At 61.0% G+C, this 19,639-nt stretch overlaps 3 protein-coding genes across 9 annotated transcripts; 1 reads left to right on the forward strand and 2 right to left on the reverse strand.

Moving 5' to 3' along the window:
• Positions 1 to 544: 544 nt before the first annotated feature.
• Positions 545 to 4,134, reverse strand: RFNG (RFNG O-fucosylpeptide 3-beta-N-acetylglucosaminyltransferase). Its single transcript, XM_059997229.1, has 8 exons — positions 3,805 to 4,134; positions 3,102 to 3,150; positions 2,431 to 2,533; positions 2,147 to 2,300; positions 1,757 to 1,845; positions 1,502 to 1,667; positions 842 to 927; positions 545 to 768 (listed from the first exon to the last, which is right to left on the reverse strand). Exons 1-8 carry the CDS (start codon positions 4,084 to 4,086, stop codon positions 687 to 689), a joined length of 1,011 nt encoding a protein of 336 aa, XP_059853212.1. The 5' UTR covers positions 4,087 to 4,134; the 3' UTR covers positions 545 to 686.
• A 62-nt stretch (positions 4,135 to 4,196) lies between these two features.
• Positions 4,197 to 9,400, forward strand: GPS1 (G protein pathway suppressor 1). 5 transcript variants are annotated; one of them, XM_059997222.1, is made up of 15 exons: positions 4,221 to 4,258; positions 4,435 to 4,638; positions 5,136 to 5,228; positions 5,733 to 5,914; positions 6,353 to 6,517; positions 6,641 to 6,776; positions 6,879 to 6,956; positions 7,136 to 7,196; positions 7,633 to 7,718; positions 7,936 to 8,030; positions 8,139 to 8,244; positions 8,325 to 8,405; positions 8,489 to 8,626; positions 8,697 to 8,831; positions 8,913 to 9,124. In XM_059997222.1, exons 1-15 carry the CDS (start codon positions 4,226 to 4,228, stop codon positions 8,985 to 8,987), a joined length of 1,668 nt encoding a protein of 555 aa, XP_059853205.1. In that variant the 5' UTR covers positions 4,221 to 4,225; the 3' UTR covers positions 8,988 to 9,124. The 5 variants fall into 5 exon arrangements, with proteins under 5 accessions (XP_059853207.1, XP_059853206.1, XP_059853205.1 ...); XM_059997224.1 differs by lacking the exon at positions 4,435 to 4,638 and having other exon boundaries at positions 4,197 to 4,258; XM_059997220.1 differs by having other exon boundaries at positions 8,489 to 8,831; positions 8,913 to 9,400.
• Positions 9,401 to 9,602: 202 nt separating this feature from the next.
• Positions 9,603 to 16,750, reverse strand: DUS1L (dihydrouridine synthase 1 like). Of its 3 annotated transcripts, none has more exons than XM_059997226.1 (15): positions 16,544 to 16,750; positions 15,436 to 15,682; positions 14,862 to 14,970; positions 14,296 to 14,346; positions 13,769 to 13,821; positions 13,132 to 13,214; positions 12,823 to 12,926; positions 12,451 to 12,595; positions 11,732 to 11,828; positions 11,564 to 11,652; positions 10,969 to 11,114; positions 10,444 to 10,481; positions 10,111 to 10,186; positions 9,909 to 10,010; positions 9,603 to 9,785 (listed from the first exon to the last, which is right to left on the reverse strand). In XM_059997226.1, the coding sequence occupies exons 2-15, from the start codon at positions 15,670 to 15,672 to the stop codon at positions 9,646 to 9,648; spliced, it is 1,470 nt and encodes a 489-aa protein (XP_059853209.1). In that variant the 5' UTR covers positions 15,673 to 15,682; positions 16,544 to 16,750; the 3' UTR covers positions 9,603 to 9,645. The 3 variants fall into 3 exon arrangements, with proteins under 3 accessions (XP_059853209.1, XP_059853208.1, XP_059853211.1); XM_059997225.1 differs by having other exon boundaries at positions 13,769 to 13,881; XM_059997228.1 differs by having other exon boundaries at positions 9,649 to 10,010; positions 13,769 to 13,881; positions 16,544 to 16,742.
• Positions 16,751 to 19,639: the final 2,889 nt, after the last annotated feature.

The following is a 19,639-nucleotide window of genomic DNA, read 5'->3' on the forward strand; positions in this document are numbered from 1 at the left end:
GTGGAGGAAGGGAGGACCAGTACTGAGCAATGAGTCAGAGTGGAGAAAAGTTCAAGTTCCCTCAGTAAGAACCCCTTGGCCGATGGCCCCCAAGAAGGTGGCCGCTGAATGGAGATGCCCTGGCTAGCAGTAAGCTGTGCCCAAGAGCACAGCCAGCCAAAGGGCCTGCATCCTTGAGTGCGGCTCCCCTCGGGAACAGAGAGGCCCTGTCTGGGCTCCAAAGCCTGGTGTGGGGAGGGCGGCTTCTCAAGAGAACAGAGGGTGAAGCATCTGTAGTCACCTTTGCTAAGCTGCAGCATCTCACACACAACCCTGGCCTGGAGTCCCCTCTCCAACAGGTGAGGGGAGCAGGACGGAGCCCTGGGAGTCAGATGTCAGCCCCCTCCCAGGTCCCCGGACCCTAGGGTGGGACCCTTCCTGTGAGAGCTGGGGCTGGGCCCCTGGGCAGGCACACAGCGCTGTCCTCCTCTCCCACAGTGCCAGGTCACCCGGGCCTGCCCGGGGCTGTGGGGAGGCCTCCAAGCCAGCTGGAGTATTTGCTGGGCGCCCTTATCTCCCTGGATGAGACCGTGACCGTGGCCGCCTGGAGCCCAGGAGGGAACAGCACTGTTCTTGCTCCCTCAGGCAGGCGTCGTCCACTTGCACCTGGGGCAGAGCCAGAGGCATATTTGGGTCGACGTCGAGGTTCACCGAGAGGCGACGTCACTCTGCTTCTGCTCAGGACACCAGTCCGTGTCCGGGTAAAGAAGGCAGTGGACGGACTTAAACCTGGGAGGGAAGTGGGAGTCAGGCTGCAAGACGGGTGGGCTGGCCCCAGCACTCCTCCCCACTGCCGGCTCACCGCGTGGGGTCCTGCTGCAGGCTGAAGCCTCCGGCCACGTTCACCACATTATGTGGGTTCTCAGGACCCCCGTAGCTCAAGGTGACCTGGGAGAGAGGAGGAGGGAGAGTCACTCTCCGGGCCAGTGCCTCCCACCCCATCCTTCACAGGAGATACCACTCGGCCTCCTGGTTTCCTAGCGCCCCCCACTCAGCGCTCTCAGGGCAGGCTCAGGAAGAGCACTGAAGAGTGATGGGGGCTGAGAGGCGTGGCCAGCACAGAAGACACCTCAGGGAGGTGGCTGGTGCATGTGTAGGGGCGAGAGGTCCCCAACCCCCTGCCCAAAGCTGATTCCCCCTCCCTGGGCCAGGTCTGTGACTCCTGTCACACCTGAACCACTGCCCATGGCCCGGGTGCCCTGGGCCCACCCACCTGGGAAGGCGCAGCAGCTGTTCTTTACAAAAGAGCCCCTGTATGAGCCTGGGAGCCCCGTACAGCCAGGACCCTGGGCCACAGCAGCCAGGGTCCAGGGTCCACGGCAAAGTTGCCGCAGCGCTGGAACCTACCCCCGCCCTGAGCCCTTGTTCAGCCGGGAGCCCATCTGGGTGCTGGGGAGCCAGGTGGGGGCAGGGGCCCGAGGCAGGGACACCTGCGGAGGCAGCAGGGGCCCAGCGTGCCTACCTGCTGGAGCAGGGTGTCGGGCGGCAGCCTCTGCAGGCTCTCCAGGTGGGAGTGGAACAGCGAGCTGTGCAACAGGCGGGCGCCCAGCAGCCCCTCCACAATGTAGCCCACCGTGCAGTCGTCCGGCAGCCGCACCCGCTCGGCTGTGCTCATGAAACTGCCCAGGCTGGGGAGCGGAGCGGGGACAGGTCAGTTCCTCCCCAGCCCTGGGCAGCTCCATCTGCGGCAGCCAGCGCCTGCCTGGCCTTCACTCACCTGGCCCATGGGCTCATCTTGAGTGCAAGGCCTCTGCTCAAGCAGAACCCGGCCCCTCCGGTAGCAAACCAAAACTTGACCGTGGTTACCTGAAGGGAAGGGAGCCACCGATCAGGTCTCTTCACCCCAACTCTTCGTCTGGGCACTCCAAGGGTCGTCCCCAAGCTGCTCCTTAATGACTCCCTGGTCAATTGGCAGAAGCTTCCCAGGGCACAAGGACACCGGGGCTTCCACAGCCCAGTTGCCTGTGGTCCCAGCCCCTCCCGCAGCCCCACCTCACTTACCCCAGTTCCTGAAACACTGCATCTGGGTGGATCGGGCACCTGTCCCAGCCCTTCCCTGCTAGGGTCTCCATGTTCTCAGCGGCCCCTCCCCGGCCCCAGCACTCACGGTTCCACCTCCTTGGACCCTCTCGGTAGCCTCGATGGGGTGGTCCAGGCTGGGCCGCCCCAGGTAGACGTCTTGGCTGGGTGAGAAGGTGGCCAGCAGCTGCAGCAGGCCTTCGGGGTTTACGTAGTTGTCATCGTCCACATGGCAGAACCACCTGGGAACGTGCAGTCTCTAGAGTGAGCGGGGCCCAGGGGGTGGGGGGGGGAGCCCCTGGCCCAGGTGGGGGCCCGGACTCTCACTCAGCCCTGGGGTCTCCAGGGGGCATGCGCGTGGCCACCACATACTTGCGTCCAGACTCAATGAACTTGTCATATTCCACTGACATCTTGCAGCACAGAGCCTGGCGTGTGTGCACGGCTGAGCAGTTGGTGTTGACGACATGGCTGCCTGCCCATTGGAGAGATGGAAGCATGAGGGCTGGGGTGAGGCCTGCTGCCAGCCCACCCCACTGAAGTCGGGCAAAATGCGGCTAGCTGGTCGGCACAGGGCCTGTCCTGTTCAAGGTCCGGAAGTCGGACCCAATCACAGCTCTGTCTTGACCTCCTTCAGCTGATCCTGTTGCTGCCCTCCGAGGTCTGGGCAGATGACGACCACTTGGAATCTCATGGGAGAAAACCCACCAGGAAATAGGACTGGGGTGGGACCACACTGCTCTGGGCAGGACTGGAAAGGATGGTTCCCTGCTGGCCCATCTTCAGGGAACATGACTCCAGCCAGAGGCACTGGGAAGTCAGCCAGTGGCTGAGGGAGGCAGAGCATGGCTGGTAGGGTGGGGCCCTGGACTCCAGGCTCTGTTCTCTACCAGCTGTGTAGCCTTGGGCAGGTGCCTTAACACCCCCACCCCCCACCCCGGGCCTTTATACACAGCAGGGGTCCATGTGGCACTGAACCAAGGGATAGCTGAGAAGGAGGCCCTCAGACACGCCAGCAGGGCTGGGCTGGGGAGGGCACTCACCTTCCTGGAGCTGTAGCTCAGGGTCATCCCCGTCGGTAAAGATGAACGTCTATAGAGAAATAACCTGTGAGGTTTCAAGAGGCACCTCCCAGGGACTCTGGGTCTGGCAGGGCCTTGGCCCTGTGAGCAAGGATGAAGCTGGAGAGGCAAGGGTGGGCTTGGAAGGGATGGGGTCCAGGAGAAGGGAGGGCGGTGTCCCAGTGACAGCCTGCTAGTACTCTCAGCATCCCCAGTGCTGCTGGGGCCAGGCTTGCTCTTGCTGGAGGAGTTTCTGTGGCCTCAGCCCAGTGTCAGCTGGGAAAACCCACCCAAGCCTGGAGCCCGAGAACGGACAGGAAAGGGTGGGCACTGAGGGTCCTGGGTCTCTGTATACTCAGGCCTGCGGCCTGACTGCCATGCTAGGGACACAGCGGTGGGTAAGGGGTCCTGGGGTGGTTATCCTGGGTGGGGTCCAGGGCGGGGTTGCCAGTTTGGGGATGAGGGCGCGGGGTCCCAAGGCAAGGATGCCGGGGTAGGAGTCCCGGGTGGAGGATCCCGGCGGTGGAGGTCCTGAGGGCGGATTCCGGGGGGCGGCTGTGCCGGGACTAGGGATGGGGGAGGTCCCGGGCCCGGGGTCCCAAGGTCAGGAATCCGGGGAGCTGGGATCTCGGGGCATGGGAGGGTGCCGGGGGCGGGGTCCGCGGGGTCTCGGGACGGGGCCCACCTGCCGTCGGGCCCGGGAGATCCAGGTGCGCAGCAGCAGACCCAGGCGCGGCCCGTGGTTCTTCCGGGTGGTCTTGACCGCGATGAAGACGTCGTCGGGCCGCAGGCGGGGGGCGGTGGCGGGATGGGCAGGGGGAGCGTGTGGGCCGGGGCCGGGGGCCGGGGCCCGGGTCGGGGCCGGCGCGGGCGCGCGGGGTAGCGGCAGTGGCAGCAGCAGCAGCGCGGCCAGGGCCGCGGCCAGCGCGAGGCAGGCCCGGCACAGCGCCCCCCGCGCGCGGCTCATGCGGCCGCGGGACCCGCGGTCACCGCCCGGCCAGGAGCGCCGCGGCCCCTTTAAGAGCCGCCCCGCCCATGCCACGACCCGGAAGCGGCGGCTGCGCTGCCCCGGAAGTGAACGGCGCGCCGCGGCGGGGTGGGCGAAGATGCCGCTGCCGGTTCAGGTGTTTAACTTGCAGGTAACGAGCCGCGGCCGGCGGCCCCCCCGCGCTCCTGCCGCTGGGCCTGAGCGGGGCCGGCCGTGCGCAACCCCCCGCGCGGCGTTCTCCCTGCGCCCGGGCTCCGGCCGCAGCGTCCCGCCCGTCGGCCCCGGCAGCCCGGCAGGCCCGGCGCGCTAACGCTCTCTCTCCTTCAGCAGCCAGCCAGCTCTGTGTCAGGGTCGGGGGGTGCAGAGAGTCAGGACAGAATGCGGGGTGGCCCGGCCCCCCGCGCGGCCGCGTCGTCAGTGGCAGATGTGCACTGCGCCCCTCCCAGCGGTAGGTCAGAGCTCTTCCTGCCGGGCACGGCCGGGGACTTCAGCCTGAGCGCCAGCCTGTCGGCCTGTACGCTGCTTTATGAGGTACCTTCCAGGATAGGGGCCGGGACCAGCCCGCACGCCCGCCGGGCCGCGCAGGGCGCCCGGGCGCCCCCCTCCCGCCTCCCGGTCCATCGGCGGTACTCGCCCGGCGCTGCGGCTCCGGCTGCTCAGCCGCGCCTGGGTCGAGGCCGTCCGTGTTTTCCCTATGGCTCGGAGGAGGCTGCGTCAGGACGGTGGCTGGGAGCACGTAGGGACCCTCTGGGGTCCCTGGGTAGTGGTCTTTCGGCTCTGGTTCCCGCCCCACAGATGGGCCATCACAATCGGGCTGAGCGTTCTGCTCTTGAGCCAACGGTCTTGCTAGGAGCCCCCTCCCTGATGTGGCGGCGCTGGACTTGGCGGGCAGTGGGGAGGGGCTCGGGGGACAGGATCCCACCCACCCGGGAGATGGAGGGCAGAGCTGAGCTGGGACACAGTGAGGGTCACTCGCCCTCCCTGGGCGTCCCCTGCTCGAGGTGCCAAGGTGCTGGCCCGTGTTGCAGGGAGCCGTGGAGCCTATGCAGATTGACGTGGACCCCCAGGAGGACCCGCAGAACGCGCCCGATGTCAACTACGTTGTGGAGAACCCCACCCTGGTACGGAGCCTGGCGGGCACTCCTGGAGCGTCGGGGACTGCATGGGGGTGTCAGTCCTGCTGGGAGGTCCAGGCCAGACTCCCCACTTCCACCGCATCTTTTTGTGACTCAGAAACTTTTAGGGTTTCTAGTTGGCCACTTATAATGGGTTGCTAGTCGTTTCCAGACCCTGCACCTGCTTCTCCCCCACACGGAGGGGCCCTGTGTGCCAGGCCCCCCTGCAGGTCGAGTCTCACTGCGAGGGCAGGTCTTCTTTGGGACCCAGCCTGGGAAGCACTGTCTCCTCACTGCTCAGCTTGGTGACTGGCTGCCCACGTGGCTCTGGCCGTTCACCCCCCAGGGCAGAGATTGACTCCAGAGGGCCTTGCACTGGCCCATCCCGAGTGGCCTTTCGTCAGCCCCTGGACAGTGGTTTATTTGGTGCCCACATGCCACTACTCCTGACTCACTGGCTGGGGTTTGAGGTCTAGGGTCCCAGCTTGCACAATCCACCCCTGCCCCCAGGATCTGGAGCAGTACGCGGCCAGCTACAGTGGCCTGATGCGCATCGAACGACTGCAGTTCATTGCTGACCACTGCCCCCCGCTGCGGGTGGAGGCCCTGAAGATGGCCCTGTCCTTCGTGCAGAGGACCTTCAACGTGGACATGTACGAGGAGATCCACCGCAAGCTCCTGGAGGCTGCCAGGTGAGGCCAGGGCTCAATGAGGTGGGGCAGGGGTTGCGTATGCTATATGGCCAGCCTGGGCAAGGGCCTTCCCTATGCTCCTGCAGTGCGTGGCCCCATGACACAGTGATCTGGCTTTCTTGTTGAAAAGCCAGGAGGGGCAGAAACGACCCAACGGGCTAGACTCTCACTCTCCTCGCTGAGAATTCAGGCGCTCTCCACATTTGCATGCGTGTGCAGTTCCAACACTGAGCAGAGCCTGTGGAGACTGCAACGTGCTTTTTGCTTCTCAGCACGGCTGTGTGACTTATTTCTCGCTGGGCTCTCCCGCCAGGCTGCGGGCTCCTGCTGTCACAACTGCCCCTGTGCCAACTGGGCGCCCTCCCAGTGGGGATGAGGGCCAATGGGAGGCAGCTGCCCCCCTGCACACGGGCCCCTAATGGCCAGGTCCTCCCTCAGGGAGCTGCAGAATGCACCGGACGCCATCCCTGAGAGTGGTGTGGAGCCCCCACCCTTGGACACAGCCTGGGTGGAGGCCACGCGGAAGAAGGCCTTGCTGAAGCTGGAGAAGCTAGACACAGATCTGAAGAACTACAAGGGCAATTCTATCAAGGAGAGCATCAGGTGTGCCCAGGGGGCTGGGGGGCAGGCTCCATCAGAGGGAGCATCAGGTGCACCCTTGGGGTGGGGGGGTTGGGCAGCCAGGCCCATGGACTGACCGGTGTCCACTTGCGGCCGGACCCACAGGCGTGGCCATGATGACCTGGGTGACCACTATCTGGACTGTGGCGACCTTAGCAACGCCCTCAAGTGTTACTCCCGGGCCCGGGACTACTGCACCAGCGCCAAGCACGTCATTAACATGTGCCTCAACGTCATCAAGGTGGGCCCTGGGGTGGGTGGCATGGGAGGGGGGCATAGGGCAGCAATGCCCGTGGACCAAGAGGGGGCGCCCCAGGCTGAGTGCATTCCACCTGCCCACCAGGTCAGCGTCTACTTGCAGAATTGGTCTCACGTGCTGAGCTATGTCAGCAAGGCCGAGTCCACCCCGGAAATTGCCGAGGTAATGATGGCTCTGTGCCCCTTGGAACTTGCCCTAGGATCCCTGACCACTCCTGGCCCTGGTGGGCCTTGTCCTCCTGGAGTCTGCCTCTGTTGCTCTTAGGCTGGGGCCGGGTGCCTGGGGGTTGATGAAGGTATGGAGGGCGGGGGGTTGCTCACATGTGCGACCTTCTCCTGCAGCAGCGTGGGGAGCGGGACACCCAGACTCAGGCCATCCTCACCAAGCTCAAGTGTGCAGCAGGTGAGGGCCCTGGGGCACAGGGGCAGGAGGGCAGCCCGGGTGGCCTCATCCCAGCCAGGGAAACCCACAAGCCCCACACCTGTGCTGTACCTGACACCTACCCGGCTCAGGTACCCCTTGGAGGCTAGGGAGTGGTAAGCAGTGGTTGGGACTAGAGGCAGTGCCTTCTGACAGGGCTGCCATGGCTGGTTACCCCTGCTCCCACCCCTAGCCTGTCAGCTCAACAGCTCGGGTGCCCTTTGCAGTAGGAGTAGCAGCTGCTCAGCCTCCCTGGGCGCCTGGTTCATGGAGAGTGCTGCCGGTGCTCACTGGCGAGGTTACTTCTCACTTGCCAGCGTTTCTGCCCCAGGTGCGCGCCCGTTGATGGCCCCACAGGGCCCTGGCAGCTTCCTCTGGATGCCGGGCTTCATCCTTTTTCCCCCTGCCCCCGCTCCAGGCCTGGCTGAGTTGGCCGCACGCAAGTACAAGCAGGCTGCCAAGTGCTTCCTGCTGGCTTCCTTCGATCACTGCGACTTCCCCGAGGTGAGGGGCGTGAGGGTCTCTGGGGAGGAGAACTTCACTGGGGCTTGGGAAGCAGGGTGAGGGCTCGAGAGTTGGGCTCTCTGTTGGGCGGTCACCCCCATGGGGTTCTAGGCATTCTGAGTGGGTGGTGGGTGAGGTAGGGTGGACCCAGCCCAGACTTCTGTACTGACTGCCAGTGACTCCAGGACTCTGACCTATCTCCCTTCCTGCTCCTCAGCTGCTCTCCCCCAGCAACGTGGCCGTGTACGGTGGCCTGTGCGCCTTGGCCACCTTTGACCGGCAGGAGCTGCAGCGCAATGTCATCTCCAGCAGGTGGGTGGAAGGTGGGGTACTGGGCACTGCAGCCCTGCTCCTGCGCCCCCAGCCACCTTCAGGCGGGTGGGCAGGCAGGGCCGGCTCTGAGGAGTCTGGCATCTGCAGCTCCTTCAAGTTGTTCTTGGAGCTGGAACCACAGGTTCGGGACATTATCTTCAAATTCTATGAGTCCAAGTATGCCTCGTGCCTGAAGATGCTGGACGAGATGAAGGTGAGGGGCCTGGCCTGGCTTGGAGGTGGGCGGGTGCGGAAGGCCTGGGGCAGCTGTCCCTAACTGGCTCTCCTCGCCAGGACAACCTGCTCCTAGACATGTACCTGGCCCCCCACGTCAGGACCCTGTACACACAGATTCGCAACCGGGCCCTCATCCAGGTAAACACAGGGGCAGAAGCTGAGGCCAAGGCAGGGTGCTATGGATGTGTCTGTGGGTAGCTCACGTTCCCTTTGCTCTGCAGTATTTCAGCCCCTACGTGTCAGCTGACATGCGCAAGATGGCCACGGCCTTCAACACCACAGTGGCGGCGCTGGAGGATGAGCTGACGCAGCTCATCCTGGAGGGGCTCATCAACGCCCGTATCGACTCCCACAGCAAGGTGGGCAGCCTCAGGGCTGTGGGGTGTGGGAGGGAGACCCTGGGCCCCACTGAGCCCTGCACCTCCACAGATCCTATATGCCCGGGACGTGGATCAGCGCAGCACCACCTTCGAGAAGTCCCTGCTGATGGGCAAGGAGTTCCAGCGCCGTGCCAAAGCCATGATCCTGAGGGCAGCCGTGCTACGCAACCAGATCCACGTCAAGGTGCGGGCAGGGGGCCCTGGGGTTGGGGGGATGGGATGGGCACACGCGCCCCTCTGGGCTAAGTGGCTGTCTCCACTGCAGTCCCCTCCCCGGGAAGGGAGCCAAGGGGAGCTGACGCCAGCCAACAGCCAGTCCCGGATGAGCACCAACATGTGAGGGCACCCTCGGCCTCCAGGACGGTCTGCACACCTTCCGCCCTGCCCCACCCCCCACCCTCGGACTCCTGGGCCTCACATCTGCTCCAGCAGCACTTCCAGAGGTGTTGCCTGTGGCCCACTTGTAGGGGCCTGGCTGCTGGCTGACGCTAGCCCTCAGCCCCCTGCCTGGGCTTCCATGTGCCCAGATTCTTGTGCCCCCCTTCCCCCTTGCTGCACCCTGTGCTGGGGGTGCTGGGGAGGAGATGGGCTTTCCTGGAAGGAGCGGCCTGCTGGGCTCACGCACATGGCGCCTGGGGCCCCACCCGGCAGCACTGTCTCCCAGCCTCTACGTTGTGTCATTTGGGGTTGTAGCATCGTTGAATCTTAGTCCATTAAAGGGCAGCCTGAGAACAGCCCCTTGCACCACTCCTTCCTGTCTCCATGGGGCCCCCTGGCCCAGTCCCCACCTCCTTGGGCTCCCCTTTCTCACATTCCACTTGGCTTTGCAGGGCTGAGGCCAGTTCATGGCCCTCCTTTTAGCAGGTCCCATGGTTAGGAAGATGATGGCAGGCGGCGCCTTGCTCACTCCCCTGTTGTGAAGGCCCTGTTCACCCCGACGACACTCAGGTCTTAAAGAACCTGAGTGGGAACGTCGTGTCTTTGAAATGATTTATTGTTCATCTTGAACACACGTGGGCTGTGAGGACGGGGCAGGTCCAGCCTGGGAGCCTGCTCCCTGGTGCAGCATCTCTGGGCCCCCAGCGTGGGCTGAAGGGAAGACCAGCTTGTCCTTCCGTGTGAAGTAGCAGGAGGTTCCCTGAGTAAAGGAGTTTCCTTAAGTGGGACGTTTCAAGGCTTCAGCAGCGGGCCTGGGGGGTGGCACATGGGGCTGCAGCTGCCCTTCAGGCCAGGGCACTGCCCATGACCTCCGGGAAGCCACCTGGTTCTCCAGGCCTGGCCTGCTGTGGTTCCTGCAGCCGCGGCTGGGCCCCCTTCCAGGCCAGAGACTTCTCCAGTTTGGTTTTAAAAAGCAGTCCATGACCTGGCAGAGGGACAAGAGAGGGAAATGGGGCTCAGGAGGCTGAGGGTCCACTGCCCACTACAGTGGGGGCGGGCACCTGGTGGCAGCGGGCGCACCTCACCTGGACAGTCAGCCGTCTCTTTGAAAGCTCGCTTCTTGCAGCAGCCCCGGCACAGGTTAAACACACATCTGTTGCCCTGGACATAGGAAAGCGTGTGAGCCTGGGGCTAATGCTCCTCCCCTGGCCGGGCTGCAGCCTGAGTGAGTGGGCCCCGAGCACAGGTGGGGCTCTCCTGAAGATAGGCAGAGCCCCTTACACGACAGAAGCCAACCCACCTTGGGCTGTGCCCAGGCTGCCCCCAAAACAGACAGGGAGAGGACCTCTTGCGCAGGTCCCCACCCCTCCCGGGGCTGAGCTCTACCCTGGGCGGTGTGGCTAGAAGGACAGACTCACCTTTGGGTTTCCACACTGATCACACTTTGCATATTTTGCTGGGAAAAGAGCAAAAGGAGGTGCTGGTTGAACTAGGTGAGCCCACCCACCACAGCCATCTCCTACATGTGGCCCCTGGCAGGTATCCCTGCTCCCTGCGGCTGGCCAGGCCAGGGGGCTTGCAGAGGGCAGAGGACGTAGTACTCACGATTGCGCCGGGAAACCTCATCCCATCTGCCCGAGGTGCACGGGCTCCATGCCCACCACCTCCCACTTGAAGGTCCTTCTTGGGAAAGCCGCCCCAGGCCCCACTCCCTTCCTCTCCAGCTGCCTCAGGGCAGCAGCTCAGGGACCGCAGCAGGCAGGGAGGCTGACTGGCTGTGGCCTCGTGGGACCCGCCAGTCTCCTTGGGGGCACATGGAAGGGTCACAGGGCCCTCCCTGGTGGACTCCCCATGGCTTAGGAAGCAGCAGAGCCACCTGACCCTGGGGGACCCGGGGCAGGGGCTGGCCACCTCCCAGGGCTCCAGTGGTGGGAGCATCTTACGCTTCAGCGAGGGGTCGAAGGTCTTATGGGGGTTCCTCAGTTTCTTCTTCTGCTTGTTCTTGGACAAGATGTCTGTACTGCCCTCCTCCTCCTCCAGGGCCCGCTTGCTAGGGGCACCCCCGCTCTCCCTGCTCCCGTCCCTGGGCCTGAAAGGGAGAAGCAGCGGGCGGAGCTGAGGGACACTCATGAGAGGCAGCCCGCCAGCTGCAGTCCCCGGGTGAGGATGTGTGCAACTCCGCTGAGGCCCCAGCAGCCGGCACAGAGGCTGGGACACCAGTGTCTGAGCCACTGAGTCCTGGGCGGGGCTGTGGCTACAGATGACAGCCTAGCCTCACCTCAGAAAAGCCAGAGGAAGCTAAGGAGGGTCAACCTCTTGACCCCAGGGCAAACCCACTCAGGATCAGAGGAGCTTAGAGAAGCATCTTATGAAAAAAGCCATTTAAAACCTAAACATAGGCTGACAAGGAAGAGGCCCCTGGCCCCTGAGGGATGAAGCACCCCAGCCAAGGGGGGCAGCAGGCAGAACAGCCCCCTCCTCCATGTAACCCTCTCGCACCCCCCCACCCCCCTGCCAGCCCACATGCGGGAGGCTCACCCTGGCCGGAAGTAGGGCTGGCAGATCCAGTGGAAGAAAGGCAAGCCGCCTGAAGGCTTCTCTCCCTCCTTCTGCCTGGATATATCCTCCTGCAAAAGCCCAGAGGGCCCTCGGTTAGAGGCCCAAGGCCCAAGCCTCTTTCCCACTACACATTAGCCCAGCACCTACCTGACACCGCAGCTTCAGCTCCTGGCTCACTGCGGCAATGCCCTCCAGGGTCTTCACTTTGGCGAGCTCCTCTCGAAGCTGCTGATGCACCTGCAGCCTGATGCAGACGCCCCATCACAGAGCCAACCCAGCACCCAGCTCCCAACCACCAACCCTGAGCCCTGGGCACAGAGGAGCACGGTCTCTCCTCCCACCCAACCTCACCATGTCACCGCGGCCCTCCCAGACTCGGTGGCAGGTGGTTTTGTAAATGTCTGTGGAGAGCTCGTCTTAAAAACCCCAATGCAGGGCTTCCCTGGTGGCACAGTGGTTAAGAATCCTGCCAATGCAGGGGACAAGGGTTTGAGCCCTGGCGTGGGAATATCCCACATGCCGCGGAGCAACTAAGCCCATACGCCACAACTACTGAGCCTGCGCTCTAGAGCCCGCGAGCCACAACTACTGAACCTGCGTGCCACAACTACTGAAGCCCGCGCGCCTAGAGCCTGTGCTCCGCAACGAGAAGCCACCACAATGAGAAGCCTGCGCACCTCAACAAAGCATAGCCCCCGCTCGCCGCAACTAGAGAAAGCCCGCGCACAGCAGCAACGAAGACCCATGCAGCCAAAAATAAATACATAAAATAAATTTTAAGAAAAACTTAAGAAAAAAACAAACAAACCCCAATGTTCCAGGCAGGCCTCAGACCAGACAGCGTGTGCCCTGGGGGGGCAACTCACGTGTGGTGCCACAGCTTAAAGAGGTGGGCCCGGACGTAGGACAGAGGGCAGGGGTGCTGCCGCACGATGTCCAGGTACTCCTCGGCCAGCTCCCACACAGCAGGACTGCGGCCCTCGAACAGGGCAGGGTTGTGCAGGTTTCCCTCTGCAGGAGGAAGGCAATGCAAGGCTCAGGGGCCCCCGTGCCTCGCCACTGCAAGGGCAAGGCTGGCCACTGGCCTGACAGCTCTGGCCCATCAGGCAGATGGAGACTTCAGTGATGACAGCATGAAGCCTAAGGCTCTGCAGCTGGGCCAATGGTGCCATGATGCAAACAGGCCCCTCCAGCATCTGCCAGTGGTGGCCCAGCTGTGGGCAAGGGCACAGCCTCACCTGCACTCATGACCCCTTGCACCCCCGTGTCCTGGATGCAGCGTTCCACGTCCCGCAGGCACTGGATGTTCCCATTGGCAAACACGGGGATGGCCACTGCCTTCCTGTTGGGGAACAGGATGGGCAGATGCTCAGAAGGATGCTGTTTCCCCCCACAACCCTGGGGGGAGGGCCAGGCCCCCAAACTCCATCTTCCCACTGTGCTGTTCACCCCCAGGCCCAGCACCCCTCCTGGTGCCCAAAGGGCTGAGGGCCTTGCCTTGGGGCTGGGCTGTCTCCCTGCCCTGGGTTCACCCTGTGTCCACTCACCGCACAGCCTTGATGTGCTCCCAGGACGCGGTGCCCGACAAGGGCCCCTTCTGCTCCTTGGTGCGCCCGTGGACAGTCAGCAACTAGGACACAGCAGCACCTGGCTCGGCCCCACTCTCAACTGCGGCCCCCAAACCAACTCCAGGGGACCCTCTGCCTTCGGCTTTTAGGGTATCAACTTCCCATGCAGAGCAGAGGAAAGGCTGCCCTGTGCCTCTCTCACTCAGTGCTGCACTTGAGGCCAGCTGACACCCTGGGGGTGCTGCCTGGGGCTTGCACGTCAGAGCCAGCCAACTACGCCACCCAGGATGTGGAGGTGAGAGGCCCAGACCCTTTCAAGGGCCAGTCCTCTCTGTAGTGGCAGCACCCCCGCTGCCCAAGGCCAAAGGTGTGAGGGAGGAACAGGCACCAGCCTGACCCCAGGGCTGGTGGGGGGTGGGTGGGAAGAAGGTGGTTGAGGCCCAGCACCTCCCCCTGCACAATACTGGCCTCCTGGGCCCAAGCATGGGGCTCCCCTCCCCTCATCAGGCCTCACCTAAAGGTCACTGATTCCTGCCCACCCCAGAGGGTAAACCCTCAAGGGGCACTCCTGGAGGCGGGGGAACAGTGCAGGGCCCCGGGAGCCCATAGCCCTCACCTGGCAGCCAGCCTTTTCCAGCATCTGGGCGTACCTTACGGTCTTGTCAATCTCTGGGAAGACACGGATCTTGCATGTGACAGGGACAGAAAGTTTTTCGTGGGCTAGCAGAACTAGGGAAAGGCAGAGTCAGCTCCTGAGAGAGCTGTGGTGCCACCTTCAGGCAGGGTGTGGGGACCCATGGCTGAGCCCCCAAAGGAGCAAAGGCCCTGCAGACGCCCCGCGCTGGCTCCCTCTCGATGGCAGCTGAGAGCTGCACCTCTGACCCTAGGGCATTGGAGAGGCCAGGACTGGGTGGGCGAGGATGCCGCCCTCCAGCACTTACTATCTGGTTCGACGGGGGGACAGCAGGAGCGGGACAGGCGACTTCACAGCCACCTTCTACAGTGGAAAGGCACGGGGGTTGCCACAGCCAACAGGACTCTGCCAGCCACTGTCCTCTCCTGAACCCTGCCAGGCTGTCTCAGGCCTGCCACCCAACCACAACGTGGCCCCAAGTCCCCGCAGGTAGTGTGTGGCCAACTCACTCATTCTTTGGAGGAGGTCCCACTCCTCCTGCAGGAAGGCGCCATAGTGACCTGCGAAGAACAAGCATGCCCTCTGCAACCCCCTCTCGAGTCCACATGGGCCTCGAGCTGCCTGGCCAGGTTCTATTAGCCCGGCGGCCTGAGCTCAAGGGTGCTGAATGGAATGCCCACCCCACACGGTCTCTGACCAGCCAGCAACTCCTCAGGCACAGTGAGGGAGAAAGGCTGAAATGCCAGGGCAGCAGCCACTGGTCCCTCAGGCAACACGAGGGCGTGGTGGGGACTTTTCAGCAAAACACATTTATCCAGAGGGAGCCCAACAACGTCCCAGGACGTGATGAGCCCCTGACAGCCAGCTGAACCCTGTCCCCCGCCCTCAGTGCCTGAGAAGGGCCGCTCTCCAGAAAGAGGAGCAAAGAAAGGGCCGGTGGCTGCCTGAGCTGCTGCCATCAGAGGCAGGGCCAGGCCCCTGGCCAGCTCAGCCACACACTGGGCACCTCTGGGATTGGAGTCCACCCCAGCCAAAAGCTTGTGCAATGACACAGAACCCCAGAACAGGAACTCACCTCGCTTGGCTATCATCTGCGGGCAGCCCAAATTCAGGTCGATGGCATCGCAGTAGTCCTGAGCCAGGAGAGCTGCCTGGACAAACACCTCCGGGTCATTGGCACAGAACTGAAAGAGACGTGAAAGTTACCATGAGCCCAAGCCAGTCCCACACGGGTTCATAGGTGACCAGTGGGGGTGTTGCCCGAGGGGATGACCACAGGATGGCATCCTATCTTAGATGTTTACAATTTAACCAAGCTGGGATGCGTTCCCATGCCACCACGAGACCGAGTTACGAATTCACACAATTCTCCCAGTTGTAGCAGAAAGCCAGTATCACTGACTTTGTGAAGAGCAGAGCCATTCTAACTGTTCTGATAAAGAGGGAGCACTAGGGGTGATGCTGGGGAGGGGGCTGCGAATCTTCCATCGCACCCAGGTCGTCCGTTCACCAAAAGCCTGAGGCAGCTCCCAGGAAGAGGTCAATCTCTGGGAGAACTGGCCCACCCCCCCCACTCCGATCTCACGAAGCCTTTTCCGGAAAGGCCCAGGGAGAGGTGCTCGGCCAGCATTCTGGGCTGGGCTGCCCACCTGCACAATGAGAGGCCGGTCCTCGGGGCACACGTCGCAGTACAGGTTCTCCTTGCGGTAGTTGGCATCTCGAATGAAGACCTGGGCGTGCAGCATGGGTGTGTAGCACAGCTGGGCCCCGTGGCGGCGGCTCAGCAGCCTCCAGGCCAGCTCGCTTTGGTCCACCATGGGGGCCACCACGTGGCGGGCCCCCCCCAGGGTACAGCTCCAGAACTCGAAGCCCTGCAGCTTTGGCATCGTCTCCACACTGAGGGGTAAGACCAGGGGCTCAGCCGCGGCCAACGGAGCGCAGGTGTAGGAGCCGACCCTCCTCGAGGCCGCTCCAGTGCTGCCCGATGGTCACAAATGTGGACACTAAGGATGTCAGCTGGTGCAGGCCAGGAACTGAAGCCCCAGTGCCGGTTGCCTTCCAGTGGAAACCTTGGTCAGGTCACTCAACCTCTCTGAGCTTTAACCCCTTACTTCTTAGCGGGATTAAGATGTCTGCCTGGCAGGACTGGCGTGAAGAGTAAATGGAACAGTACATCCTGTCAGTGCCTAGCCCAGAGGAGGCTACCCTAAAAGGCAGCTACGACCCAGAAGACTCGGGGACCCCCACCAAAGCAGGACCATCCAGTGGCGACACTGCTGGAAGCCTGCAAAATGCCTGCCCTCCCTGCCCACCAAGGGGCCCAGGGCAGTCACCTGGACACTCTGTGCTCTCCTCTGGGTGCCAGGTTTATAAAAGCACTAAGAGTACTTTCCCCTCTGTCTTATCTTACCTATGCCCGGCCAGCCTTATAGGAGCCATCGTTCCCTACAGGGGCTTAACAGGTGGTAGCCGAGAAACGATTACAATCCGAAACACCGGAGAACGGACTATGAGGGAGGCTTACTTTCAGAGAACACTCACCTCCTGTACCTAGTTTGGGAATTATTAAGCATGGTCATCAGCTTAACAACTGCCTAAGTGCCCAGCTGTGGGTTTGAGAATTTCGGAAATTGTTAAGTTACATGTAAAAATCACCTAGGTCGCCAGTGTGTTGCCCAGCGGGGCACCCTCCACCCCCACCCGAAGGAAGAGCCCCGGGAACCCGAGAACCGCGGGTCAAATCCGCAGGGAACCTACTTGGGCGGACCCGGGCCACCTGAGCGCCCGAGCCAGGCTGAGGCTCCTCCCGACGCAGCTACGCCCTTCGGAGCCGGGGGCGAGGCGGGGCGGCCTGGAGCTCCGGGGGTGAGGCCGGGGTCCCGCGGGGTGCGGCTCCTGTGCTCGCACCGCGTCCTGAGGCCGCCACACCTGGGTTGCCGCCGGACCGCAGCCGAGCTCAGAGCTCCGCGCTGGGTCCGCCGGAAGGTGCTCCGCCAGGGAGGTCCGGGCAGCCCGCGGTGCGGCGAGAAATGCGTCCCCGGGAAACCGCGCCCGGCGGCGGAGGGGCGGTACGCGGGGTCGGGGGTCGCAGGGCGGAGGTTGGCTCCGCCCGGCGCGGTGGGGCGGGTTCGCGGGGGGCGGGCCGGGCAGGGAGCGCCGAGAGTCACCCCTCGCTCGCAGCGGGTATCGCCCGGCTTGAGCTCCCGCCTTTCCCCGCAGAGGAGCTCGGAGCTAAAGTCCTCGCCTCGGCCCCGCGCGCGGAACCTCGTAGAAACCTTCGAAGGATCGAAATCGCCGTTTTATCGCGGAAGGCAAACACTGCGCGAACTTCCTGCCCCCCATAGTGCGACGCTCGGCTGCCCAGACCCACAGAATTCTTCGTTTTAAACCCAAGACGTGCGAGTCACCTGCTTAGAAAATATGATCACAAACTTACCTCCTGCTTGTTCCCCTAAACACTCTCTTCTCTTTCCTAAAGAAACCGATTGGTCTTCTCTTTCCCCTCCCTCCCTTTCTCCTATTACCTTAGGTACAGAAACCCCTACCTCTGATTACTGCGTGCACGTCTTCTGTACCCGCCAGAGGGTGTGAATACACTTTGCTTTCTTCCTGTTCACCTGTCTTTTGTCAATTAATTTTCAGGACCTCCAAGCACAGTCCCAAAAGGGAAGAGGGAAAATATTTCCTCTGGCAGAACCAAGTTTCATTGTATCATTTCATCCTTAAGTATTTCAACATACCCAAAGGACAGGAGTTTTTAGAGAAACAACCACAATATCATTAACACACCTGAAAAATAACAATTTCCTAATATCAAATATCCATCCTTGTGTGTCCAATATGGCAGCCAGCTGTCATATCTTGAGTGCTCGAATGTGACTGGTCTGAATTAAGACGTGCTGTAACAGTAAAAAGACACACCAGTTTTCAAAGATTTAGTGGGAAACAAAAAAAGTAAAAGAATTCATAATTTAAAGAATATTGATGACATGTTGAAATAATATTTTTATATTAGGTTAAATACATTATTGAAAATAATTTTATCTTTTTATCTTTCTCAATGTGGCTACTAGAAAATTTATATTTATGTATGTGGGTGGGATTTCTGGAATAGCAGATTGAGGAGCTCACCAAATCTCATCCCCAAAAAGCAGTGACAAAACTGGGCAGAACTGTTAAAAGCAACCATTCCAGGACTCTGGAAGTTGACCAAAGGCATACAATATTTGAAAAGCACTTATTAAAAAAAAAGTACTGAACATCTGTAAGAAGAACAATGGGAGTCTGTGGAGTTTTAGTATTGAACTACTTTTATTTCCTCCCTCCCCATGGTAGTTCCACCAGAGCCAGGTAGGCCTTGAGGACCTCAAGTTCCTACAGACACTGGAGAGAGCTGGCTTGATTGGGGGAGGGGGAAAGCCCCAAAGAACAATTGCAATCACAGTAGCAAACAACTGGGTAGAGGCCTGTATCTCAGCTGCCTGAGGCCATGATAATGGTTGGAGCAAGCAATAGTCCAGCCAGAAATTTTTTTTTTTTTTTTTTTTGCGGTACGCGGGCCTCTCACTGTTGTGGCCTCTCCTGTTGCAGAGCACAGGTTCAGGACGCGCAGGCTCAGCGGCCATGGCTCACGGGCCCAGCCACTCTGCGGCATGTGGGATCTTCCTGGACCGGGGCACGAACCCGTGTCCCCTGCATCGGCAGGTGGACTCTCAACCACTGCGCCACCAGGGAAGCCCAATACTGTGTCTTGAATATCACAGCAGTCTTCCTTATTTTCCGTGGGAATGGGCTGTCGCTTAGTACGTCAATCACCTCTTATGGACATGTCAGTGATCTCTTGATATTTTGCAACTTCAAATAATGCTGCAATGAGGGACTTCCCTGGTGGCGCAGTGGTTGGGAGTCGCCTGCCAATGCAGGGGACACGGGTTCGAGTCCTGTTCTGGGAGGATCCCATGTGCCACGGAGCAACTAAGCCCGTGCACCACAACTACTGAGCCTGCACTCTAGAGCCTGTGAGCCACAACTACTGAGCCCACGTGCCACAACTGCTGAAGCCCGCATGCCTGGAGCCTGTGGTCCGCAACGGGAGAAGCCACCGCAGTGAGAAGCCCATGCACCTCAATAAAGAGTAGCCCCCACTCGCCACAACTAGAGAAGGCCTGTGCGCAGGAACGAAGACCCAACACAGCCAAATAATAATAATAATAATAATAATAATGCTGCAATGAATCTGCTTGTGTATGTGTGGTTTGGTTTTTTACAAAAATTGCTGTAGATATACATTTAGGATAAATTACAAGACGTGGGAATGCATAGGTAATCTTTCTGCAGATTGCCAAATTCCTTCCAGAGGATTTGTGCTCTTTTGCATTGCCACCAGCAGCGCATGAGTCCGTCTCCCCACGGCCTCACCATCAGAGGATGTAGGCGGTGTTCTCAATTTGTGCCTGTCTGATGGGTAAGGTATGAGATAGCTCAGTGTGGTTGTCGTTTGTATTTCTCTTAGAATGAGAGAAGTGTCTTATTATGTTAGGTGTCTAAGTGATTTTTATTTGGTATATATATATATAAACTTTTTAACAGATTTATTGAGGTATAATTAACAGTTTAAAACTGCACATAAGGTGACAAGGAAATAAGTTTTTACATGTATGTAAACAGTAAAACTACCACAATCAAAATAATGGAACTATTTATTATCCCCCATGCTTCCTCTACCCCTTTGTAAGTCCTCCCTCCCCTCCCCCCCTCCTATCCCTAGCAAACACTGATCCATTTTCTTTTTTCATTTTTTTTTTTTTTGCTGTACATGGGCCTCTCACTGTTGTGGCCTCTCCCATTGCAGAG

This window comes from Delphinus delphis, chromosome 19 (assembly GCF_949987515.2).
Source record: "Delphinus delphis chromosome 19, mDelDel1.2, whole genome shotgun sequence".
In the NCBI taxonomy this organism is placed as follows: domain Eukaryota; kingdom Metazoa; phylum Chordata; class Mammalia; order Artiodactyla; family Delphinidae; genus Delphinus; species Delphinus delphis.